The 27,223-nt window shown below is 39.7% G+C and overlaps 1 protein-coding gene across 2 annotated transcripts in view; it reads left to right on the forward strand.

The window, feature by feature from the left end:
• The window catches only part of trpm7 (transient receptor potential cation channel, subfamily M, member 7), a 28,882-nt gene extending 1,906 nt beyond the window's left edge, over window positions 1-26,976 (forward strand). The window contains exons 2-40 of one of the 2 annotated variants that reach the window (XM_073853926.1): window positions 5,488-5,567; window positions 5,866-5,904; window positions 6,071-6,269; window positions 6,716-6,929; window positions 7,139-7,263; window positions 7,438-7,609; window positions 8,033-8,207; window positions 9,522-9,645; window positions 9,789-9,861; window positions 10,065-10,165; window positions 11,026-11,160; window positions 11,250-11,303; window positions 11,383-11,523; window positions 11,603-11,715; window positions 11,797-12,078; window positions 12,163-12,391; window positions 12,619-12,768; window positions 13,744-13,884; window positions 14,446-14,574; window positions 15,472-15,723; window positions 15,834-16,008; window positions 17,447-17,579; window positions 17,659-17,843; window positions 17,928-18,060; window positions 18,388-19,385; window positions 19,736-19,830; window positions 19,959-20,049; window positions 20,330-20,409; window positions 20,520-20,545; window positions 22,074-22,099; window positions 22,187-22,234; window positions 22,519-22,563; window positions 22,800-22,865; window positions 23,398-23,681; window positions 23,798-23,880; window positions 23,969-24,174; window positions 24,565-24,616; window positions 25,893-25,999; window positions 26,083-26,976. In XM_073853926.1, coding sequence (XP_073710027.1) covers window positions 5,488-5,567; window positions 5,866-5,904; window positions 6,071-6,269; window positions 6,716-6,929; window positions 7,139-7,263; window positions 7,438-7,609; window positions 8,033-8,207; window positions 9,522-9,645; window positions 9,789-9,861; window positions 10,065-10,165; window positions 11,026-11,160; window positions 11,250-11,303; window positions 11,383-11,523; window positions 11,603-11,715; window positions 11,797-12,078; window positions 12,163-12,391; window positions 12,619-12,768; window positions 13,744-13,884; window positions 14,446-14,574; window positions 15,472-15,723; window positions 15,834-16,008; window positions 17,447-17,579; window positions 17,659-17,843; window positions 17,928-18,060; window positions 18,388-19,385; window positions 19,736-19,830; window positions 19,959-20,049; window positions 20,330-20,409; window positions 20,520-20,545; window positions 22,074-22,099; window positions 22,187-22,234; window positions 22,519-22,563; window positions 22,800-22,865; window positions 23,398-23,681; window positions 23,798-23,880; window positions 23,969-24,174; window positions 24,565-24,616; window positions 25,893-25,999; window positions 26,083-26,213 — 5,892 coding nt within the window. In that variant the 3' untranslated portion in view covers window positions 26,214-26,976. The remainder of the gene's footprint in view (window positions 1-5,487; window positions 5,568-5,865; window positions 5,905-6,070; window positions 6,270-6,715; window positions 6,930-7,138; window positions 7,264-7,437; window positions 7,610-8,032; window positions 8,208-9,521; window positions 9,646-9,788; window positions 9,862-10,064; window positions 10,166-11,025; window positions 11,161-11,249; window positions 11,304-11,382; window positions 11,524-11,602; window positions 11,716-11,796; window positions 12,079-12,162; window positions 12,392-12,618; window positions 12,769-13,743; window positions 13,885-14,445; window positions 14,575-15,471; window positions 15,724-15,833; window positions 16,009-17,446; window positions 17,580-17,658; window positions 17,844-17,927; window positions 18,061-18,387; window positions 19,386-19,735; window positions 19,831-19,958; window positions 20,050-20,329; window positions 20,410-20,519; window positions 20,546-22,073; window positions 22,100-22,186; window positions 22,235-22,518; window positions 22,564-22,799; window positions 22,866-23,397; window positions 23,682-23,797; window positions 23,881-23,968; window positions 24,175-24,564; window positions 24,617-25,892; window positions 26,000-26,082) is intronic. The other variant, XM_073853927.1, reaches the window with a different exon arrangement.
• The last annotated feature ends 247 nt before the right edge of the window (window positions 26,977-27,223 follow it).

Raw genomic sequence — 27,223 nt, forward strand, 5'->3', positions numbered from 1 at the left:
TAAATTACTGCAGTTAGATGGAGACTCAATAAGTGACCGTCAGTTGAAATGTTTAGTGTTTTTGTGTTTTTGTCTCTTGGTCATTCACACATTTAAAATGTTTTGTCACTGAATGATCAACACACAAAGTTATACAACAGTGCGACTCACTGAACTTCTGTCTCTCAGTAACTATATCAAACCGTCTTCTTTACAGACACAGATCATAAGCATCAGATCAGCTCAGTTTATGAAACTTTATTTTTGAGTTATATGTAGTTGTTTCTGATGATGTCTTGTCTATTTTCCTCTTTTGTGTTTGTTTGCTGTTTTTAAGTCGTTTCTGTGCCTGTTGGTTACTTGGTTGTTTTATTCTTTGGCCAAGCAAAACAAACTGCTGTACTTTAATGATTGTGTCTTTATAGATGTGATGTGATGTGATGTGAGAGAAACTCTTCATATTCTTATTGTTTTTATTATAATGCTGCTACACTCTTGAGTTTGTGTCTCACAGAGAAGTTGTGGAAAAATGTCACACACAGTGGGTCACATGCACAAGATTACTCTAATACCAGACCTGAGTGAAACACACACACAGACGCGCACACACAGACGCACACACAGACACACACACAGATAGAATACAGTTGTTTTACTGCAGAAGATCTCTGTGTTTAAATATTAATTTCAGCAGTTTGACTGTTTATCTGTTCTGGATAAAGATACTGAAGTGTGTGTGTGTGTGTGTGTTTTTGTGTTTCGGATATTTGATATTATTTGAGGTGATGTTACACACACACACACACACACACACACACACACACACACACACACACACACACACACACACACACACACACACACACACACACACACACACACACACACACACACACACACACACACACACACACACACACACACACACACAATGAAAACACACTGAGCTCCAGCTGAGTTCATACTGATTGAATTGAGATTTGTAGGTGAAGATCAGGGGCGTCTGTCTGCTCAAGTTTCTCAAATGAATCCAGATTTCGTGCACTCAGTATTTTAAACAGACATGTTAAACGTGTAGCAGAGGATTTTCTCAAATTTTAGAAAAGAATCGCCTTCTCCACTTTTTAAAAAAATGCAATTGTGCAACACTCCTGATTGACAACTATGAGGACCAATAGTCTTATACCACCGTTACCACAGACATGAATCTGTTGGTTAGGTTTAGGTTAGACATTTGTTCAGGTGTGCGTTTATCAAAAAATAATCTACACCCATGGAACATCTTAACCAATCAGAATAAAGCATTCAACAGACCCGTGGTAAAATTATGAAGAATTCAACAGAACACCGTGTCCATTATTTCACAGAGAGAGCGGGAGACTGTAGCAATACTTACCCGCTCACGTTGTATTTGATGTAAAGTGTTTGTAGTAATGAAAACAGTGTGAAGAAGTTGGTTTATGGATATTTCTGTATGATTTTGTTCTTCACTATTTCTGTATCTTTGTTCTTGTTTGATATATTGTCAAAAATGAAGCAGAAACAAAACTGAATATGCAGACAATCAATCAATCATTATCATTATTTCTATCACACATATATGAATGCTTTATTTGTTGAAATAAATGCTGATCTTGAAGTGTAATGCTGGAGGTACTCCATAGATTTACTTTGATTGGCACCTGGAGAAGGTTTCTCATCCAATAAGAGTGAAGGTCTTGTGGTATAAATGTAAATAACACACAGTCACATGTGTTTTATGATAATCGTTGGATCAGAGACACTTCATGAGCGTATGAAAGCTAGCTCAGCGTTACCAGGTTTACCACACGGTAGGGTTACTCACAAACCTTTCTAGATGTTCAGATTTGACCACTGGGTCACTCACCACACATGAGATTAACTCCGGACCTGTCAAATGTCTTAAATAATCACCAGATAATCATGGTATAAGAGGAATAATTGAATTGAAAATAAATAATGCAGACCTGACGGTGTAACGCTGATTCATGTCGTGCCACATTACTACCTCGGTTGTGCGTTATTTTAAAATAATTCAACGGACCATCGTCAATTATTCATACACATTTGGTTTTAGGTTTTAGGTTGTGTTTGTAACGACAGTTGTGTTGAGGTTCAGATGCTGTGCTGTCATGTCAGGGCCTTTAAATGTGTGTGTGTTTATTGTAAGGAGATGACCTGATAAAGTCTGATAAAGATCATTTTTACTGATGAGGTTTTATGGCCGTGCTTTATAGAGTTATCAGATAGATTCATCTGGACTTGATGATCAGGTAGTTTATCCTCATCAGGACGAGTGTGTAGTTAGTGTTTAAATCTTATCTAGTGTTCGGCTTTTCTTCAGATGGATCATAGTTTAATGTTTGGGATGTGTATGACAGTGTCTTACAGGTGCATCTGATTGTCTGATCTCTGTCTGATTCTGTATCTAGCAGTCTGATCTGAAAACGGTTAAAGAGCCAGTCACCTTTTTTAATAAAGGCATTGTGTGTTTATCATTTATTTTGAGACACCAATCTCTCAGGAAATCCTTTAGTGTTTCTAGATGAATCCAGTGTAGGTTGTGTTGTTGTACTGTAATTGTGTGTGTGTGTGTGTTGTTTGAAAGTGCATGCCAGTGTTCATGGATACGGCCTCATGTGTCTGAGGTCTCTCTCTCTTTCTCTCCCTTTAATATTCCTGTTCTCCGTCAGAAACATTCATCACAAACCTCCGGCCCCTCACCACTGATGTTAGCTACTGAGAAAGTCTTTATTGTGTGTTAAAGTCTGATAACCGCTGATGTTTCTCTATTCTCTACTGCGACACAGAGATGAAGATGAGGAGTATGAGGTAGATGATCTTAACATAAAGTTTACTAACTGTCAGTGAATCTACTAGTACTCGAGTCTGTCGGATGTTAGTTCGGACGTTTGACTGTCGAGCGAAAAAGGAACTCTGGGAAATTTAATGAAAAATTCCTTGCTGTTAAATCCGTTCTAGCTTAAAAGGTTTGCTGCTGAACACGACAGCGATGTGGATGCAAGAGAATGTGATGAGGTGTTTATTATGAGTAACAGCTCCTGTCAGAAAAAACACTCCACATCATTCACAGATTAAACAGGTGGGATGCTGGGATATGGGGCGGAGCCGGAGTTTGTTCTTGAGCTCTTATAGTGACATTAATGACTTGTCTTGGTTTGTAGCTGATAATACTGAGACATGTTTTGAGTTCATCATTAATATAATGCAATAATGTCAGTAGGGTTTGTTGACTTCAAACTTGATGGATGAAGAATGCAGCACATTTTACTATTTGTGTCTTTGTTTCAGTTTTGTTCAAAAACATAGTCAAGTTGGTGGTGTGTTTTGTTTATTTAAAGGAGTCCCGAACGGCCTTTTTATTGTATTGTTCTGTGAGGTCCACTATTATAATGTTATCAAGATTTACATCAAATAGCATTGTGATTTTGATGTATTGGGCTGGTTCTGTCCATCTTGTGTTGACCCCCTCTCATCAGAACACTCAGTTTAGATAGATGTGGCTTCACATCGGTTTCACATCGCAAGCATGAGCAGTGCATAAGCGGCGCATGTTTTTTCAGCACCCATGTTAACAGAGCATGCACACCGCACGTATGCTTGTGTAGCAGGAGTCAAAACGTGTCATTTTACCATAAAATCATGAACCTCATGATTTTGAGCAATTTAAGAGAAAGCAATGAAATATTTAAAACCACACAATCAAAATCGAATCGGACTGGAAAATGAATCGTTAGATTAATCGCCGCATCAAAATAAATAAATAATCGCTAAATTAATCTTTTAAAAATTAACCGTTTATCCCAGCCCTAGATGTGGCAGATTGTAGACTGAGAATTAAAGGCGGAGTCCACGATGTTTGAAAGCCAGTGTTGATATTTGAAATCACCCAAACAAACACGCCCCTACCCCAATAGAATCTGGACCTTCTGTTGATAGACCCGCCCCACACATACGCAACCCGGCATTTGATTTGATTTGATTGGCTATAAGTGTGTTTTGGTAGTCGGCCCGTCTCCTTTTCCAACGCGTTTTTCAAACATCGTGGACTCCGCCTTTAAACACCCACTGCTCTGATAGAGATATAGGGGACGAACTAAGCTCGTACCAAGTGTGTGGTGAGATCGTAACAAGGCCGTGGTGAGCTTGAACCTGCTTACGTCACAAGACATTTTTGGACCCAACATCCAATAGGAAAATTCAACTGCAGTAGCCACCGTTCAACCTGAAGAGGGCAGCACTCGGATGTTATTACACCATATATCGCAGTATTGAAACACTTTATATCCCACACTTTATATATATATATATAACAGCACTAATAAAGCATAATTCTTACAGACCATTAACTAAAAAAAGTTGGTTTAGGGTTTAGTTACTCTTTAAAGATACATATGAAGCAGTTACCGATGCCATACAATGTGATTCTCCTCGTTACGATGCGCTGCAGTCCGATTTCCATTCGGTTCAACACAATGTCATTCAATGCAGTATGATGCTGTGAAAAAAATGATGCTATGCAATTTAATTTGGTACAGATTGGATTTTTACATGGGCGTAAGACCACTTTTTAAGATATTGGATATTGGACTCACTCACTTTTTCTTTATTTGATATGTCTGTTCACTTGTCAGAGTGCCATCAATCCACTTGACTCATTTAGAGTTCACATCATTTAAACTCCGTTTCATGTTTTCACTACTTTCACTATAACCTTCAAAACTCACACGTACCCTGAAGCGTCAAGCCAAAACATTTCGCTGCAGTATAGGTCATAAACCCCACCCTCTACATGTAAACAAATGGGACGTAATCCAAACTTTAAAATCAAATGACTCTTTAATTTTTTTCAGTTACTTCATTTATTTCTTTTTGGGGCAGTTGTACCCTAGTGGTTAGAGCGGTGTGTGTTGGTGTGTGTGTGTGTGTGTGTGTGTGTGGTGTGTGTTCACTACTCACTAGGTCGGGTTAAGTGCAGAGTTCACATTTTCAGTATGTGTTGCATACTTGACAAGATTGTCACTTTCACTTCTTATCATGTTCATTTACTTTTAAGTGTTGGTTTTTAGTTTGGTTTAAGTTAAGTGCGGCTAAGAGTCCTCACCATCACTACACACTCTGTTATGTTGTGTGCGCTTCGTACCCGTCTGTACCCGGCCCCAAATGATGTCAGCCACCATTTTTGAGAAAACTATGGAAGTCTATGGAGACATGTCGTCCATCTTTTTACAATCTCTGAAATTTACATCAAATAAATTAAAAGTAAATCTATAACCTCATTTATGATTCTCAATACCAAGTAGATTTTTATGTGATGGTATTAAAAGACCAGGACAATATATCCAACTTCTTACATTTAAAGTGAAGGTGTTTAATGTTTCTAAACTGAAGAAGTCTCAGTCGATGGATGATTTAGAAATCTGCTGATGGTCTCTCTGTTGTCTTTTTCATGTTGATCTGTTACAGTCCCAGAAGTCCTGGATAGAAAACACTTTTACCAGGAGGGAATGTGTTTATATACTGCCTGTGTCAAAAGATCCACACAGGTAAACGACACATTTACACAAACAAACACAATTATCTGTTGATTCATCTCAAACTCCATCAACACTGAACAGAGATATCCTTCATCATTTATACATAAAAACATCTTCATCCCAGTTTAATATCACTTATGTACCTCTGGATTCACAATCAGGTTAGATTGGGTTCTGGTGCATTTAATGATATAAAGTAGATTGATAAAACATTGAAATCAATGTGCTTTTATACGTTCAACAAAATCGGTCAGTAGACAGATGATTGTTATTTTCTCTCTGTGATCTTCTTCATGTTTGTTTGCAGATGTCTCCCAGGATGTCAAATCTGTCAGCAGCTCGTACGGTAAGTGTTAAAACACAAACGCACACGTTGGTATAAGCAGCACCTCTTGTATTATTGCCTCCCTATGAGACATCACTTTATTGTTTCCTAATCTTTGGATAAAAGCGTCTGGTAAATGTAAAGAGACAGTCACAGATGATGAAGATGTGTTTATGTGTTTGTGTAGATGCTGCTGCGGGCGTTTGGTCCGGCAGCACGTCGGCTTCAGCGCTACACTGGCGGTGAAATACTCCGACGTGCGGCTGGCTGAAGGTGGGCTCCCTGATCTGGAGCAGTGGTCTGTGGAGAAACATACGGAGGAGACGCCGACAGACGCTTACGGAGTCATCAACTTCCAGGGTGGATCTCATTCGTACAGAGCCAAGGTCTAAACACATAAACACTCACAGGCTGTGCTCACTACAGATAATGATACAGTATACCACACTAAAGACACAAGTACACTAAACTAAGTCTGATTTATTTATCATAGAAATCATAGAACAGGAACGAATAAAAGCTGATTTGACTTCTGCTGCTTTTGTCATTTTAAGGGGTCAAATTAAGAGCATTGCATTGTGGGATAGTGTCTTACCATATAGTGTGGATTTGTCATTTGTTTGTATAAAAGTTTATCTGTAGTGGTTGGCCGATTTCAGTGAGATCATCGATATTTAATGTTTACAAATGATTGCTGTCATCCGAGTCGTTTTCCTGTTTGGCTTTGTAGCACACAGTACTCATGTATACTACATACTGCAGAAATAGTGAGAGTAGACAGAGTGAACACTATACACTACTAATACTAATGTGTCTGATCTTCTCTCGGCAGTATGTACGGCTGTCATACGACTCTCGACCCGACAACATCTTGAGACTCATGCTGAAGGAATGGCAGATGGAGTTGCCCAAAATTGTCATCAGTGTTCATGGTGGGATCCAGAACTTTGATCTTCATCCACGGATCAAACATGTGGTGGGAAAAGGACTTATTAAAGCTGCTGTGACCACAGGGGCCTGGATTCTGACTGGTGGAGTAAACACAGGTCCAAGACAAGACAAGACGTTGTGTGTGTGTGTGTGTCTGTGTGTGTGTAGCAGTTTCAGGATTAACTTCTGTCCTTTAATGACAGTGATTTGTGCGTATGGCTCAGTGTGATTGAGGTTTACACAAACACACAGTCGTGATGTCACACGGGCGTCGTGGCCTCTCTAAACTCTGTTGACTGAGGCGTTTTTGCTGCTGGTTTTTCAGGTGTAGCCAAGCATGTTGGTGACGCGCTAAAAGAACACCTCTCCAGATCATCACGGAAAATCTGCACTGTGGGAATCGCACCCTGGGGAGTTATCGAAAACAGGAACGACCTCATTGGAAGAGATGTGAGATTTATTTATCCCTATCTGAAGAAAGACACACTTGATTCTAATTGTGCAAGCCAGAATACATTGATATAATATACATGAGTGTTTAAATGATCAAACATGATAACAAACACACAGAGCTCTCATCTTTATTGCCTAAAAGCTGTTGTCTGTGTGTTTGTGTGTGCACAGGTTGTAGCACCGTACCACACTCTGTTAAATCCTCTCAGTAAACTAAACGTGCTGAACAACTTTCACTCACACTTTATTCTGGTTGATGATGGAACGGTGGGGAAATACGGAGCTGAAGTCAAACTGAGGAGAGAACTGGAGAAACACATTAACCTCCAGAGAATACACGCACGTGAGAATAAGCACACATCATACACACGCATCACACACACACTCACAACACACATCACATACATACACACACATCACACACACATCACGCGTGTGTCCTACATGCGCATCACAAACATGCATCACTCACATGCATGCATCACACTTACACGCGATGCATCACACACACACACACACACACACACACACACACACACACACACACACACACACACACACACACACACAAAACACACACACACACGCATACATCATGCATCATACGTCACACACATGCACATCACACACACACATCAAACATTTACAGATGTACAGTTATTATATTTTAACAATGTTAAATGTTAAACTATTTTGTATTTCTACTATATTTGTCTCTGTGTGTGTGTGGTTGTGTGTGTGTGTGTGTGTGTCTGTGTGTATACAGGCATTGGTCAGGGCGTCCCTGTAGTGGCACTTATTTTTGAGGGTGGTCCTAATGTGATCCTAACAGTGTTGGAGTATCTTCAGGAGAGTCCACCAGTACCTGTGGTGGTGTGTGAGGGTACCGGGAGGGCCGCAGATATACTGGCATACGTCCACAAACAAACGCAGCCGGACGGGTATGAAACGCACACAACCTAACAGAGTGTGTATAATGAAGGGTGCATGTTGTGTTTTCGCTTTGTCTTCATATAAGACCGATTCTGACACTAGATAGGGAAGAGAGGCCACTACCTAACACTTTTTGGCTTTGGCTCTGTCATTCAAATTTTTTTTAAGTGGGATACATCATTTTTTTACACAATCATCTCTGCTACAAATGAACACTTAAAGTTTGTTTGTGTGATCTACCATTATCGTACAATTACACAGAAAGTGTCAGGAGTGCAAACGATACCCCATAGGTGAGGTTCATTGTAACAAACAGAGGGTTTGTTGTTACACCTGATAGAAAATTTAAACACAAATAATTCAATCAAATTCTGTCTATATACTAAAGGTGGATTTTGTTTATATATCTGCATATAATAGATAGATATTCACACATTCATCCATCCATGATCCTTCATCTAACCATCCTTGAATTATTAAAAAAATCCTAATAGTGAGTTATTTCCCCTGATATTGTGTAGAAATATTTCAAGTAGCCGTGTTTCTATTAACCTCATGTTAGGTTGTGCCCCCCTATCAGTTATAACCTCCAAAGTTTATAGATATTTTTATAGAGATGAAGACACTCTTCTTCTGATATTTTGAATAACGCTCAATACAGACGCTCAAGTCCCGCCTTCTAGTAGCAAGAGCCAATCATCAATCAGTAAATACTGACAATGATTCTCAGCACTCGCCAGTCTTTGTCCAAACACACACAACACATAAAGAAACTTGGAAAATCTCTTTCTTTAGTGCACTTTCAACTTTTTCAACAACATTTATCATACAGTTGATGCCAGATTTAATTGTAGGTGGAAAATACGTTGATTTATTGTGACCTTAGCATTTGAAAGATATCCGTCTCCCCATACGAGACCATGTAGATGTCTTGTACCCAGAGGCGTTGTAAACAGACGCTGAATCAGTTGACTTTCCATCATCTTTAAATGCACAAAAATGTTTCACCAAACTTCCTCATTAATATAAAACGATCATAATATTTCAGTAAACTTGCAGTATGTTGTTATGTTTTGATATTTTATTTGTCATTAAATTGTCTTCTTTATGTACATAAACCATGACAAGACTTTGACTGTGTGTGTGAATGCACTTGAGTTCAGTTAGTGATGTGTTGAATATTCCTCATGTGACGGCTGAATAATAATAAAAATCACACAACATCTCATGGGCAGTAAACTGGTACAACTGTAGTTTTACATGCTCCTGTTTGTGTGTTTATGTGTGTGTGTGTGTGTGTGTGTTTGTGTGTTTGTGTACAGTGCGCTGCCTGATGGCATTGAAGCCGACATCATCGCCACAATCAAGAAAACATTCAACTTCAGTCAAAGTGACGCTCTTCATCTCTTCCAAACACTAATGGAGTGCATGAAGAACAAAGAACTGGTACACAAACACAACATCTCTATATTTGATCAATAAATAATGTCAGCAGCACCTCAGATCAGAATATCTTAAAGTCAGGTGTCTTATATTACTAACCTGTGTGTGTGTGTGTGTGTGTGTGTGTGTGTGTGTGTGTGTCACAGATAACAGTGTTTCATGTTGGTTCAGAAGATCATCAAGAGATTGATGTGGCAATTCTGAAGAGTCTTCTCAAAGGTCAGTGTGTGTTTGTGGGTCTGTTTAGATTAAACACGTTTAAATGCTCAAACATTTACTTCATATCAGTCTGATGAGAAACACTTAAAGTCTAAACTTCACCAAACACATTGACTTCATCTGTTGAGTTCAAAGTGTTGAAAGATTGAGAGCCGTCACCGCTTCAGGACAAATGCATCACTAAACTCTGTGTTTGTTGACAGGCACTAACGTATCGGCCTTTGATCAGCTGGTCCTGACGCTGGCGTGGGACAGGGTGGACATCGCTAAAGATCACGTCTTTGTTTATGGACAACAGTTGCTGGTCAGTCATTGTGTGTTTGTGTGCAAGTCAACTTTGTTACACCTGAGAGTAAAAGATGTTTGGTGTAAACACACATCGCATGACTCTGGAGTCCTGACCTGTCACACAACATCTTCATAAAATAATATTCAAAAGATTTATTATTGAAAGGATTTATTTGTGATTTATTACACTGCTATTGCCACATGAGTAAATATATGTACATATATGTACACCAAACATTGATTCAAAATGTGTTATCTCATTAAGGAGAAACACAAACCTTACACAAGGAAAAAAACATTTAAGCCAGTGGTTCTCAAACTGGGGAGCTGAGATTGTGCCAGGGGACCCAGTTTAATAACGTTTGATAAAATACATGAATTTATCATAAATTCAGTTTCATTAAACCTCAGAAATAAGGCTACTAACCAACAGCACCACATTCATCAATTAATATGTTTTGTTTAATTCAAATTCAAAACGTTTTAAGCCAAGACATATTCATACAAGTTCAAAGTTCAAACAAGACAAACATGTTGTTGGTTTAATCAGTGGTAAATAAAATCTGATATACGTCATGAATTATGCATATTTATAGTTGTAAATCTTAAACTGCACCTGTCTTGATGCAGACTCACAGTATCCGTGAATAACAAACCTCACCACTGGCCAATCAGATTCAAGCATTTCAGAGAGATATGTCTATATCATGTCTATATCAAAATCTCCAAATATACAATATTAAATATACACTACACAACTCTTACAATATTGAAACAGTTTTAAAAGAAAAAAGCACAATTTTTAAACAAAGAAATGAAAAATTAAATGTCATAATCGATGTGTTAATAATACAAGATCTTGTGTGTGTGATGTAGGTGGGCTCTCTTGAACAGGCGATGTTAGATGCATTAGTAATGGATCGTGTGGAGTTTGTTAAACTACTAATCGAGAACGGCGTCAGCATGCACCGATTCCTTACAATTACACGTCTGGAGGAGCTGTACAACACGGTACACGCAGTGTATATATAACCTCAGACATAAGCTTACATGCTAATATAAATTTATTGTTTAATTGCAAATCTTGACTCTTCTCACAGAAACAGACACCAACAAATCCAACTCTCTATCATCTGGTGAGAGACGTGAAACAGGTAAACCTGAGAAACGACTCTCTGCTCTCCTTTAGTTTGGAGTCAGTTTTTCTTCATTTGTTTGTTTTTTGTGTTGTAGGGTAACCTCCCCCCCAACTATAAAATCACACTAATCGATGTCGGATTGGTGATCGAGTTTCTCATGGGTGGGACGTACAGATCCAATTACACCCGCAAGCGCTTTCGAATCATCTACAACAACCTTCATGGAAACAGTCGGGTAAAGAAAGTTCACACGTCCCTTATGTGTTCCTATCGAGTTCAAGATCTTACACTTTCTCTCTCTGTCTGTCTCTTAGCGGTCGGGGAGACACACGGCCAGCACCTCACACGAGTCCTTCAGCATTCAAGCCGATAAAAAAGAGAAGACCAGACACGATCACTTCATCAAGACCGCACAGCCCTACAAACCCAGAGTAAAGCCTCTTTTAATCCGCCTGCTGAACCTTTATCTCTGTTTGTTTCTCTGCTTTAATCTTCTGCTCGTGGTCCTCAGACTGGATTCAACGTCTGAGCAGCAGAAGAAGAAGAGTAAAGAGGAGGTGGTGGACATCGACGACCCAGAGACCCGGCGCTTCCCGTACCCGTTTAACGAGCTGCTGGTGTGGGCCGTGCTGATGAAGAGGCAGAAGATGTCGCTGTTCTTCTGGCAGCACGGAGAAGAGTCCATGGCCAAAGCACTGGTGGCCTGCAAACTTCTGCGCTCCATGGGCTACGAGGCCAAGAAGAGCGACGTGGTGGACGACACGTCAGAGGAACTAAAGGAGTACTCCAAGTAAGTCTGCGAGAGTGATGCTGCGAAATGGTGTTTTGTCAAGGGAGTCGCGGTTTCTCAACGCTTTTCACGCTCTGTGTTAAGTGAGTTCGGTACGCTGGCCGTGGATCTGTTGGACGAGTCGTTCAGGCAGGACGAGACCATGGCCATGAAGCTGCTGACGTACGAGCTGAAGAACTGGAGCAACTCCACCTGTTTAAAACTGGCCGTGTCATCGCGGCTCCGCCCCTTCGTGGCTCACACCTGTACGCAGATGCTGCTGTCTGACATGTGGATGGGACGACTAAACATGCGAAAGAACTCTTGGTACAAGGTAAGAGCTTCTTCTGACGTTCGTCTGCGTTTCCACCACAGTAAAGATGAACGTTCCAGGCCTGGCTGTGACGCCAGGGATGCGCTATATGTTAATTTGTGGGAAGCTCGTGCCGTGATGTTCTCGATTCCAATGGAAGGGTTGCTCCCGGGCCGATCGCCAGACATCACTAAAAGCGGTTTGTGTGGTTTTACCTTTTTGTTTAGTTTTTGTTGTGTGTTTCACAGGTGATTCTGAGTATCCTCGTTCCACCGGCAACCCTTCTGCTGGAGTACAAGACCAAAGCCGAGATGTCCCACATTCCCCAGTCTCAAGACGCCCATCAGAGCATGGAGGACAGCGAACACAACCTCCAAAACCCTGATGACATTCAGATGGTAAAATCACTTTATCATAGATTAGAGATATAACCATTACCGGTTTAATGGTTAACCACAATGAAAATGTCCAATTGTTAGTATTACTGTATCGTTTTTTTTATTTTTATTACTGTTTTACCGTGTCAGTGTCACACGGCTCAAACTCCTGTCTAGCATCAACCAATATAAGCAATAACATGAGACAAAATCATTCATTCACGTCTCCTCTCATGTGTTTGTGATGACAGTGCTTCACTAGAAATCTAGTTGAACTGAAGCATGTTTACTTAATATTTCTTCAGACAGATTCATCTTTTCCATAAATGATGTGATGTGATGAGTTTAAATCTCTGTTTGTTTCTTCTGTGAGCGCAGGTGTCGTGTAGTTTTACTCCAGGGTCATAAAGTTCACCTGATGTCTCACAACATACACAGACAGATGACTTGATGATTTGTTTATATAAAAATCTGATTTACTCCCTGAAATAGATTAACATTTATCCCCAAATGTGCCATGATTAATGTTAATGTTATTTATTTAATGTTTGTGCCAACAAAAGTGCACTTACATGTAAAAAAAAAATTGGTTTGCATCAGTACTTTTTTACATTTCAAAAAATTGTTTACAAAAAAAACAAACATGAAAATGATGTTGATTTTGATTACTATAACCATGATGACAAATGTTCATATCTCTGGCGCAGATGAAATATTTAACATCATGTGCTGAGACTGTAAATCTTTATAGATACTTCAGTCGAGATATCAAAACATCAACATCATCTACACATTAACACTTTGACACAACTTCATTATTCCCATAACAATCTCTTACTAAAATTGGGTAACGGACGGTTAGCAGCTTTTATTTAGTTTATCTTTTGTATTTCGTACGCATCTCATATTTGTGTGTGTGTATATTGTGGTGGTGTCCAATTGCCCCTTGGGGACATGGATAAAATAAAGTTGAAACTTTACGTTTGTGTCTGTAAGGACGTGTTTAAGGAAGTTCATCTGAATGACAACGCAGATACAAGCGAATCGGAGGTCCACGTTCGTTCTCGACGTTTACCCATCACACGCAAGTTCTACGCTTTTTACCACGCTCCCATTGTCAAGTTCTGGTTCAACACGGTATGTACTGTTCATTTCTCACACTGTGTGTGTCTGTGTGTGTGTGTGTGTGTGTGTTGCCTTAGGTTGATTTCCAGATCCTATAAGAGTTCTGAATTGGTTCCCATTGTGATAGTATCAGACGCACACACGTCTCTGCATAAACTCACTGTGTTACAGACTCAAATCACACACAGATAAACATCACAGAGAGGTTTTATTCTAGAAGTTCACTAGTGACATTTCAACCAGACCTACATTTACCCGTGTGTGTGTGTGTGTGTGTGTGTGTGTGTGTGTGTGTGTGTGTTTGTGTTTACAGGATTTACATTTATTCATTTAGCTGACCCTTTTAACTTAAGTGACTTACAAATGAGATGGTATTTAACATTTGATACAAAGCTAAACCTCGTTATTCACTCATAATGATCAATGGTGTAAAGATGTAATACAACATGAATAATAAACTGACGTGCACTATATTTAAATTGAGGATGATAGAGAAAAAGATGACTGTTTAAGATATTGAGTTGACATGTTGTGTACATGAACATGTGTTGTGTTGTGTTTGTTTTGCTGTAGCTCTTTTATATCGGCTTCCTAATGTTGTATTCATATGTGGTGCTGGTGAAAATGGAGAAACTTCCATCACCTCAGGAATGGGTCGTCATTCTCTACATCTTTACATTAGCTGTAGAGAAGATACGAGAGGTACGTACATGTGCATGCGTGCGTGCGTGTGTGTGTGCGCACGTGTGTGTGTGTCTATGATGGCGTGTCAGAAATGTTGAATTACGTGATTCTGCTATGAGCTGTCAAACTTTAGCTGAACTTTTAAAGTTGTATCTTTAATGATTGACTCTCAACTTCAGAGAACAAACGTGACTAATGAAGAAACGTGTCAAGTTCTGTTTGAAAACTCTTATAATGTATGATGTGTGTTAAAGCAGGTCTGAATAGAGAGATGAACCATCATTTCAGTTCCAACCAACCACTGAACCCAAACATTCAACCCATTAAAGTTACTATAAGAAATCAAGCGAGTTATGCATTAAGGTCAGTTCACATTATAACAATAACTATAATGTTAAGTATAACAAAAACTCTATTACATCCATGATAACTTTATGCTAATTTGCTCACGAAGTCCAGTACTCGCACAAATGATTTACCTTTAAGGGCTTTATAACTAATACTGCATATTTCCTTTAATAAAAACTTATGCAATTGTTTACATGTCATTAAAGTGAATTCACAGTAACTACATCAGCGCTGGATACCTGAGGTCATTTTATATTCTAGACCTCATCATGTCATCAGTCATTTTAAATGTGCGTGCACTTAAAGTTCAAATAGATTTGATTGGCTGTTAATGGTTTATCTGTCATCAGTAATCGCTCAGAAAATGATCCCAACAATATTGTTCATTACATCTTTATCATTATTGTTGTGGTGTGAACTCTGCTTTTCTCTTTAACAAATCAATTTTTAAAATGATATTTTATAGATATTGTTCATAATGTGAACACTGTTGATATAAAGAGTTTCTTATAAATTGCACAGCTCACACACTTCACATGAATGTAATGTAAATGTTTTTCTCTGTAGATGTTCATGTCAGAAGGAGGCAAAATCAGTCAGAAGATTAAAGTCTGGTTCACAGATTACTTCAATGTTTCCGACTTCCTGGCCATGGTCATGTTCTTCTTCGGGTTCGGTCTGCGTTTCGGATCAGATAACGTGTTTATCGCGGGTCGAATCGTTTACTGCTTGAACATCATCTTCTGGTACGTGCGGCTGCTGGACATTTTGGCTGTCAATCAGCAGGCGGGCCCGTACGTCATGATGATTGGAAAAATGGTGAGGTTTCTAGCCCTCTGTTGCTCTGTGATTTTCCTCACCTGCAGTCTTTTATTGTTTCGGTCAAGACGAAAAGTTTGTAATCTCTGTACGTTTGGCTCTTTCTGCAGGTGGCAAACATGTTTTATATCGTTGTGATTATGGCTGTTGTATTGCTGAGTTACGGAGTTCCTCGTAAAGCCATATTGTACCCAAACGAGGAGCCCTCGTGGACTTTGGCCAAAGACGTGGTTTTCCAGCCGTACTGGATGATGTATGGAGAAGTGTACGCGTATGAGATTGACGGTATGAGCGCATATCATTTGAGCTGAAGGTTATTATGACCTACGTTACATTACATTACATTACATTTATGCATTTGGCAGACACTTTTATGCGTCCTAAAGTGCATAACAAGTTATACTTTTTTGCCAGCATCTACGTCCCCTGGGTTTAAATGCAATGCTCTACCATTGAGCCATACACAAGAGTCCTGGTTGACTGATTTAGGTTCAGTTTAAAACACTAGTAAAGCATTTGGATTAGCAACACAAAGGCGTTAGGTTTTAGTCCCAGGGAACACACGTACTGATAAACTCTCTTTAAATGAAAGCGTCTACCAAATGTGTCGATTTACATGTAAATCTTTACCCGTATTGGTGCGTATTTATTATATGCAGAACAAACATCCCAAAAATCATTGTTGATTTTTTCCAAAACAAATGATATTAAACGACTTGTGTGGACTCCACACAGAAAGTGAGGCAGTAGGAGTTTCACATGTTTTGGCATCATTTCCACCGTGACCTAATAATATAACATAAACCTGTTTGTGGGAATGTTGCAAATAATGGTTAAACTAACACCACTGAGCCGCTATAACTAGAGTTTGCAAAATTCTGGGAATTTTTTAAAGCTGGAAACTTTCCATGGGAATTAATGGCAATAAACTGGAAATTTGAGTTGTCTATAACAGGGAACTTAAATGTTGTTAAAAAATCATAATTTTGTTTAAAACATCAAGATTTAATGCACACTGCTTACTGAAGTGAGGCCACACCCCCTGCATGTACCGTACTTAAATTCATTCATTGCACAGATCATTTCTTTAATCCTGCACACAAAATAATGTCTGAAAAATCCTCCATATATCACTTTAGGATAAATTCCCCTCCATTTTTCAGGATTAGTGCCCAAGGACTTCATCAAGTCAAGCAAGTTTTGATGAAAAAATGTGGATAAATACATTCGATCTATGGAGTTATAGTTTAACTAGCAAATACCTAAATGTGTTTATACAGGAGCTAACTAGCTAGCCAGTAAATCCGATATCTAAATGTAAACAGGCACTATTATAATATCTATAATAATGTTTATTATGCTTTTGTGTTACTCAATTAAAGACCTCATTTTAAAAATGCGTATGACCTTGCATGCATGTCTGCTTATGACCAAACAAAATGTTTATTTTTGTTTGCATATGATATAAATTTTCCATTCATTCCCGTTAAGTTTCCAATTCTGGAATATTTCCAAAATTTCCCAGATTAAGTTCAAATGGAAAGTTTCCGTAAATTTACCGGAAAGTTTCCGTCCTCTTGCAACCCTATAGCTATAATTGAACCTAACCGATCCCGCAATGTGCCGTCGGTGTGCTCGGCCCCATCGTTGAGGTCACGGCTGCATTTGCCTCGCGTTAACATTGTAAATATTTGTTTCATTTAATCACGCGTTTATCCGACAGTGTGCTCAAACACGAGCGAGGATCACGCTAAGGAACTGTGCTCGACGGGTGTGTGGTTGACTCCGCTGCTGCAGGCCGTCTATCTGTTCGTTCAGTACATTCTCATGGTGAACCTCCTCATCGCCTTCTTCAAGTGAGTGACCCGGCCGTCGGTTTTGCCATGGTTAAGATTGTTATCGTGGTGACTGACCGTGACTGCTTTATTTCCGCAGTAATGTGTACATGCAGGTGAAGTCCATCTCAAACCTGGTGTGGAAATACCAGCGTTACCATTTTATCATGGCATATCATGACAAGCCCGTCCTGCCGCCCCCTCTGATTCTGCTCAGTCACGTGGCGTCTCTCCTGTCGTCTGTCTGCAGGAAGAGGAAGAAGGACAGCAGCACCTACGGACCGAGTAACAATCCATACTTGACGTACTCTTCTCTTGTACATACAAGCGCACACTTTAATGTTGAGTATTGTTGATGTGTCTCTACAGAGCTCTTCCTGACAGAGGAGGACCAGAAGAAGCTTCATGACTTTGAGGAACAGTGTGTGGAGACGTATTTCCACCAAAAGGACGATCAGTTTCACTCCGGCAGCGACGAGAGAATCAGACTCACGTCTGACAGGTCAGATTCCTCACAACATTTCATATCAACTTGGAAAGCACAAGCCTGACTGGATTTGTACATTTGTGTCTTAAAGATTTTCAGTTCATTTAGGAGGTGCACCAAAATAATCGCATGACAATCGATGCTTTGCATTTATTCAAATATTTACACCCTTCTTTGTCAAAACACTTTTTTTTAATAAGTGATTAAATCCTTTTTGGAGAGAGTCATTTGTACAGTAATCTGATTACATGATTGAAGATGTCATTAGAAACTAGAAATGAATGACTTATCCAACACTGATTGTGACCCTATTTAACGGTTTATGGGCGTGTGTGTTTTTAGAGTGGAAACGATGTGTGTACAGCTGAAGGAGGTTGGGAACAAAGTGAACTTCATCAAGCGATCTTTGCACACTCTGGACTCTCAGATCGGGCACTTGCAGGATCTCTCGGTGCTCACGGTGGACACGCTGAAAGCCCTGACGGCCCAGCGGGCATCCGAGGCCAGCAAAGTCCACAACCAGATCACCCGCGAGCTCAGCGTCTCCAAGAACCTCGGGCCCGGCCCGTCTGACGTCGCGGGTCCTTCGAAATCCAACGCCTTGGTGCGGTGCAGTGTGGGTTTCCTGCCCCCCGTGGCCAGCATAGCCGACTCCCTGTTTGGGGGCGGGGCCAAAGACAGAACGCCGCAGCACCGCGGTACAGAGCCTCGTCTGAGCCCAGAAAGATCGTCTGGATTTTCAGGTTTCGCCTCACCGCAGACACGCTCGCTGATGGATTCTCACGCAAACTCCCCTCAGCTGCGTCTGCGCGGACGCTCTCTCCGCGAGGGGAACGTCGCCCGACTCGAAGACGCCAGTCCCTCCGGCCTCGTCAGCGCCCCGGCCGGCACCGCGACGTTCTTCGTCAGCACCCCCACGCAGCTCACTGACTCTCAGTCCGCCGTGCGCTCCTATGTGGCTCGAGCGCAGACGCCTCCTCGTGCCGCGCAGACAGAGCTGCCGCATGCCACCGTGGAGTATGGGGCGTTTGTGGGTGAGTATGAGGAGGAAGATGAAGTTGGTTATAGGAACGGTGACGAAGGCTACCCAGTGGTGGTCGCGTGTGAGCCGGAGTGTCAGGGATACGTGAATCCTGCCTTTACTGATGATGATGATGATGATGATGATGAGGTTAGAGTAGAGGAACCCGTGACCACCGATCAGCCCAACAGAAACACACAACTCCCGGGCCTCCCTAAGGCTCCTGATAATCGGCTCGGGAAACCCCGGCGTAGCGCACCGTTCCAGAGAGCGGCCTGCTGCAGGCGGGCGATGCATGGACTCAGGCGGAAACACGGAGGTTTGGGTTCGGTCCGGTTTGGCCTGTTGGGGACGTGTGACACCTAACTGTGACCCCCTGCATGCCCATATATATGTGTGTGTGTTAGAGAGGGTGAGACGGGTGTCTCCATCTGTCGGTGGTTTGTGAGAGGGAATCTGTGAGGGAAACGGTTGGCGAGAACACTGAGTGTTTTTGTGTTGTATCGTTGGGCTAGAGACTAACCCTGGGCTGGTGCTGGTGTCTTAGAGACCTCATTTAATCAAAAACATTTTTTAACGCTGTCACAGAACAAAAACAAACCCATCATCTCTTGTCTGTCATGTTGTTTGTTGAATAATCTTGGACTGATTTTAAAATCTTCTCCAAAGGTCACAAGGATGAGCCGGAGGGTCAGAGGTCATTCCCGAAGGAGGTTTCCTCCGGCGGCCGGCAGCCGAGTCCATCCAGGAAAGATCGAGATGCGGTCAGTGTGGTGTCTAGGAGCTGTTTAAAGATTTCCTCTTACTGTTGTTGATGATTGATCAATGTTCAGAATGACTGCACGCGCTCAGTTAAAGACAATCATTTGTGTGTGTGTGTGTTTGGATGAAGGCGATGTTACAGGGTCACATGCGGACAGTGAACTCGTACGCCGGTTTCACCGAGTTTGACAGAAACCCTTCGTTCTTGCATCCAGAGTCCAGTGAGTATAAATGTTACACAACATGAGTAAACACTTCAAATATTAACCTTGTTTTAAGACATCACAATGCCAGACCGCTGTGACATCGTCCACGGTGAAAGATTAAGGGTTTTAAAGCAACGGCTCCTATACGTCATCATATCTTTAAATCTATTTGACGGAAAAGCAGCACAAGAAAGACTTTACACATATTTTGCATCACACGAGGTCCTCGGAGGAAGTTCCTCGTATCAATTGTGTACAAAGCGTAAATGCTTGTTATCCTCTTTGTGTGTTTCAGCGCTCAGTAAACAGGAAAAGAATCGAGTGTCATTGGAGGACATCTCACGACATGAGGATCTGTCAGCTGCAATGCTATTGGTCAGTCAAACACACACACACACACACACAGTAAAGCATGACAACATCTGAGATTAAATGAAACAACAGACACACAATAATGCAATGAACTCTCTGTCATTGATCTTCAGGGTAAATCAGTGCAATCCAGTAAACTGTAAGTACCTGCACCGTGTGTGTGTGTGTGTGTGTGTGTGTGTGTGTGTGTGTGTGTGTGTCTGTGTGTGTGTGTTAGTATATGTGGTTTACGGGGATAGTGTGTAATGACATGTTTATTATGCTATAAACACAGGAAGTGTCCCCATAAACTCAAGGTCTTAACAGTCAAACTAAATGTTAGTTTTTCATCGATTAAAGACTGCCGACAGGTTTTTGTGATGGTTGGGTTTATGGGTACAGAATATTCAGTTTGTGCAGTGTCTCCGTAAACCACATATGCCAATGTGTGTGTCTGTGTGTACCTGGTAAACCCTACAGATTGTTATACCAGTCATTCATTGACCTTTGAACTTTCTAAGGACATTTTTTTGTCCCCATGAGGAAACAAGCTTATAAATCTAATTTGATGTTAATTTGAAAATTGTAGAAATGCAGAAATGTTTGTATGAGGAGGAATGTTCAGTTTTTACACTTGCGCAAGGAGTTTTGTCATCTGAATAGTTTGCACACCGCTGGATTTTTGTGACCAGGTTGCACATGCCTATTTCATTTTTTTGCAGTAATTAGATTATCCACAAGTTGCCCTGTCTACACGTCCTGTATGCATTCATGTCAAATGAAGTATGCTTTGTAGGCTAAAGTTGTGTCCCAGTTCACATAAATATATTTTTCCCTAATAAGGTTTAGGGGAGAATCGGGGCAAAAGTAATGTGGGATTAAAGTAACAAAGCGATTTTTTTTTCTCTGAGCCCTGATAACATTTACATCCCAAACTATGACAGCATATTTAACACACAACCCCTGACATGAACCATGATAAGTACATTCTTAAAGCGGTCATTTTTCTTATAACGCATTGTTTTTTTTTTACCTCTTGAGTTTGTCCCGCTGCTAATACTGTTGTATATGTTGAAAATGTGATATTATTCTAATTTGATTTAATTTAATTTACATAGTTTTAAACTGTTTAAAAAATGTTTTATTCTCAACAAGTTAAGTTTGTACTGTTGGTTGCTTTTAAAACTGAAATTTAAAATGAAAAATGTATTTTCATTATTTTTTTACAAAGATAAATGACAAAATATGTTTGCAGTTAAATATTAACAAGGTCATAGTCTTGTATATTTACTAAAAACATGTGTAACACAGAAATCTATTTGGTTTGTTGTGTTACTTTTGAACCATCTGTGTGTTACTTCCGTCCCTGCAGGTGGAGTCGAAAGTAACAGTGTGCTACTTCTGTTTAAAGTCAAATGATACAGAAGTCATTTAATATTTTTAAAAAATTCCACCTGGTATTGATAGACAACACTTGTGAGTTACTGACCACAGCAAAAATATATCTCGGTCTAAAACATTAGCTTTTAAAATGAAGTTTACTTTCGCCCCTGTTTTCCCCTATACAGCTTGCATAGTATTAAAACAATTATGAAAAGTGTCTATAAAACATGGAAACACAACATTAAATCTGAGGTACAGTAAATATTATGTGTGTCTTTAATAAAGGATTTTCTTCTTTTCTTTAGGAGTACAGGAGACGATGTTTTAAATGGTAAGTGAACTTCTGTCACATTTAATGCAGATTTACACACAATCTACTGAACTCAACCTGACCGCAGTCTTTATGTTTGTGTTTCAGCTGCGGCGAGTCTGTACGCCGCCCGACACCTCGGTGCACGCAAGGACTGTAAGTCTTTAAAAATAAACCATCATTAAAAAAAAGTCATATCTGGAAAGGATTCATTTCAGCATAGGAGTATTTATTTATTTGTTTGTTTGTTTGCATTATTAAAGATTGGGGCCTTAATTGAGTCACACACATTTTTTTTTAATGCAAAATGTTTTTTTTTTGTGGTGAAATATAACCTTGATTATTTTTCCTCCAGAGATACTAAATGATTTTCATCTTTACTCCAGTGGTTGTTTTGGTGTTTATTTTGACTTTGTCTGTCTGTGTTTATTTCTGAGCAGCGATTGGTTCTCCCTTCAAGCCCATGGACAGTTATCAGTATTCAGGTCAGTGTTTGTGTCATTTACTGAAACTATATACACATCCTGATCCAAACCCGAGCCGCTAGATTAAACACAGACTCTACTCTACTGTAATGACAGAGTCCAAACATCTCATTTAAGTGGGCGAGACGTGACGGGTTGGGTTTGAAACAGACATGTGGCAGCAGTTGTTGTTTTGTGTACTGACATCAGCCCTGTGTGTGTTTGTTTGTGTGTGTGTTTGTGTACATGTGTGTTAGCGGTGGAACGTAATAACCTGATGCGGTTGTCTCAGAGTATACCATTTACCCCAGTGCCCCCCAGAGGTAAGACGCAGTACTGCCCTCCAATCTCTCTTTCCCATCATGCTTTGCCATTTATTGTTGTCATGCAGGGCTGGGCGAGTAGAAACGCGTCAGTGGGCAGAGATTTCGCTGTATGTTTTATGTTTTGGTAAATATATTTATGCAGTGATGCACGAGTGATGAAGAAATAAAGTAAAAATACAGCTCAAATCATGGAAGAAAAGCATCTTTTAAGTGCGTGTGCAGTCACATTTGTGCATGTATTGGCTATTTTACAACACTTAACTTATATTTGTTTATCCTTGATCTGTCCTGTCATTTATCAAGTTAGAAAAAGCCTGGATTGTCTGACATTTAGCCATTAGCAGATGGTTTTTTAACTTTGTTGATTTTTTTATAATATACTGTTACACTGTAAAATATTAATATACTCGTAGCACGTTTTATGATATGCGTTATGCCGCCCATCCCGGTTTGATGTTTTGTATTTCTTTACATCGTGTAAACGTATATAAACTGGCCAGACGCGTGACGTTCTCTCACCTGTTCGCAGGTGAACCCGTCACTGTGTACCGACTGGAGGAAAGTTCTCCTAACAGCATCAATAACAGCATGTCATCGTGGGCACAGCGCGGTCTCTGCGCAAAGATCGAGTTCCTCAGTAAGGAGGAAATGGGCGGCGGCCTGCGGAGGGCATTAAAAGTTCTCTGCACCTGGTCTGAGTATGACATTCTGAAACCAGGACACCTTTATATCGTCAAATCCTTCCTGCCCGAGGTGGTCAACACCTGGCAAACTATTTACAAAGAGGAAACGGTCCTGCATCTCTGTCTCAGGGTACAAACGATCACCGGCTCGCGCACCGCAATCTCTTCTGTGTCTTTAATCTTGTTGTTTACACGGAGACTTCTCGTATTTCAATTCTTCATTGCGTTTGTGTTCGATCTTGATAGGAAATTCAGCAGCAGAGAGCAGCTCAGAAACTCACCTTTGCCTTCAATCAGATCCGACCAAAGACAATCCCATACTCACCCAGGTAATATAAATATAAATACAGCCAGCATCTAAGTGAAGACAAACGCGTAATGATCCTCATTTACAGCCCCGGGTTTATTTTCTTTAAGGTTCTTGGAGGTTTTTCTGCTGTATTGTCATTCTGCGGGTCAGTGGTTCGCTATCGAGGAATGTATCACCGGAGACTTTCGCAAGTTTAATAACAACAACGGAGATGAAATCGTTCCCACCAACCTGCTGGAAGAAACCATGCTGGCGTTCAGTCACTGGACGTATGAATACACGCGAGGAGAACTGCTTGTGCTGGATCTGCAGGGTTGGACTCATTTAGTTTTCTAAAGAATTTTGACTAAAAACAAACGTTTGATCTGCTAAACCGGCCTGCTGTACATCTCTCTGTCTCTATACTGATGCTACAGTACTGTAGTGTCATAATAATAGAAACATGTCACATAGCACTTTGACATTTTAAAGACCCAAATGCATTGCCAGATGTTTCTCACTTAATTTATCTCAATATTAAAACGTTTTATCTTGAAGAATTCAAACACGTGCTTTAAAAAGAAAGAAACAAGCGATAGATGCATGCTTGAAACAAACTAAAGCAGATGATTTCTCTGTATTTGTTGTTTTGTGATTGGCTGGTAACTCTCTTTCTCTCTCTCTCTCTCTCTTTCTGTCTCTCTCTATCTTTCTCTTTGTTCAGGGGTGGGTGAGATTCTTACAGATCCTTCAGTGATTAAGAGCGGAGAGAAAGGGTGAGTTTTGTTCTGACGCATGTAAACTTATAGACGAAACAAACATCTCCTATTTAATGTAGCATCTACAGCTTTAATTTCAACAAAAGCAAACCTCAGGAGTGACAGTAATGTAAAAGACTGAGAGCATGACAAGACTCATGAAAGATGTGACTAAAAATCAGTTCCTAATTTTGTTCCTAAAAATGTGTTCCTAAAATGCATGTAAATAATTTTAATGATTTGAATAGAAAATAATTCGAGAACATGTCCGGTGTTCTGTCGAAGTCTGATCCCTCTATGTGTTTCTTAAAGAGTTTTCATCACATTACATTTATAATTTATTTAGAAGGATTCAAGATTTTAATGAGTTTATAGTATCAATAATATCACCATTTATTAAATATTTCACAATTTTTCAGTTTTGTATCAATTCTTTTTACCTTATATCTTAGCCTAGGTCTTCTTCCTCTTTGTTCTAAAATTATTATGTTTACATTATTAATAAATATAACACACACACACACACGATGTGAGGTGTTATGTAAGGAATAATTGTAAAATAATGTGGCACAACGTGAAGAGGTGTGCATTATTTTACAATAATTCAAAGGACCGGAGTCAAGTATTCCTCTTATACCACAAATATTGTTCTGGTGGTTGTTTTAAGACATTTGACAGATCAGCTGTGCGGTTATAGAAAAATAATCAACACCCATGGAACATTTCTCAACCAATCAAATCAAAATAAAGCATTCAACAGAACCGTGGTGTAATAATATATATATAAAAGCCTACGCATATTAATTTGTATGCAAACATAATAGTTTCATAGGCTATAAATATAAGGAAGAAATAATAGAAAACAGGAAAATGATGGAATATTTAATAAATGATATTATATAAAATATGTATAGTATTGCTCTTATATGTACTTTAGTGATTTACACTGTAAAAATAATTGATTTACCAATAAAGAACAATATATGTATACATTACATAAATGCACATATATGAGTAGTCAAGCCATTTAAACTTTTAATTTATCTAAAAAATAAACGTAATGTGATGAAAACGCTATAAGAAACATTACACTAAAGAGAAACAGACTTCAACATGACACCAGATCCATAACAATCACAGTTTAATGCTGAAACACTTCACGCCGCTACTGCAGAGCTGACGCTTTCTGACACCAGTTGAGCTCCGCCCACAAAAAAAACATAATCTCTGTTTGCAAACACACAAATGGTCTATTGATATGCATATATATTTGAATATTGGATAATTGTGACAGGTCCTATGATATGATCTTTGGTCCTGCAAACCTGGGAGATGATGCCATTCGAAATTTCCGCGCCAAACATCACTGCAACTCCTGCTGCCGAAAACTCAAACTTCCAGGTGAGTGAATTTGATCATATAATGAGAGCGCAGCAATGGATTGATTTAACTTCTGTATCCATACCTTTGAAATGTCTTTTCAGATCTGAAGAGAAACGAGTACACTCCAGATAAACTGGCAGTGCAGCACGACTCGTCCGAGGGTCCGTCCCACTCACCGCCTGCAGGGGGCGCCACTAAAGAACAGCGGCCCTCAATGCATTTAATGCTGTGAGAAAACATACACTGTCCTGAGTAACACATGGAAAAGAGAAACACTGTGTGTGTGTGTGTGTGTGTGTGCGCGCGTGCGTGTGTGTGTGTTGGACCTCTGTATGTTTTTATATGACGTTACATTGATAATGTGTTGCCTCTGAACAAATGAACAGATGCAATTCAGAGATGTTTTATTAAGTCTCATGTATAATGGGGATTATCATCTTTTAAGAGTATTTTTTAAAGTTTTTATGTCAATATAAAATTATAACTGGTACAATATAAATGTAAAATAAAGTATTTATTCTAAACTACGAAACGTTGCCTTGTATAAAATGCTATTAATTTTCAGTGCAATGTTAGTCTCTTACTGGTTTTGAAGAGAACACAGATGATCAGATTTTGTACAGAGCTGAATGCCAACAGAATTTGTTTTGATGTACACGTGAACCGCTCGTATGAATGTATTCAAGGTTCATACACGTTCAGATCTCGTGTAGACGATGGGCAGATTGCAATGCAAATGACAGCGTAGTATGTGTGATATATCATTGTGCCGAACACTGAAAGTTCACACAATCCAAACCCAAATCAATAATGTTACAGCTGTACTCTCGTCTATTACTGTCGCTGGAGTATTGTGTGAGAGATATCTAGTGTATCTTATAGATACAATCATCTGGCACCAGCTGAAACATGATGGGAATATTTAATGCTGGAGATATTCATGGATCTGTAAACATTTTTTACTGTACATTTAAACAATAAAAGACTGAAAAGCATCCTCATTTCTGCTTGTTTTTCTTATTTTATTTATCATTTACAGTTGCCATCTTAGCCGAGTTGTGATTATACGGGTGATCCGAGTTCTTCTCATTATTGTTCAATGTTTCAGTCACAATCTAAGGCAAAAATCACAACAGTACTGGACACATGTTGCTAGTAATGGGTTGGGCCCACTACTTTTCGCCTACCGTTTATGAAATACTTTCTAACCAGTTTGAACTAAATTTGGTGCATTATCCTGCT

Source organism: Misgurnus anguillicaudatus, chromosome 15, assembly GCF_027580225.2.
Source record: "Misgurnus anguillicaudatus chromosome 15, ASM2758022v2, whole genome shotgun sequence".
Lineage (NCBI taxonomy): Eukaryota > Metazoa > Chordata > Actinopteri > Cypriniformes > Cobitidae > Misgurnus > Misgurnus anguillicaudatus.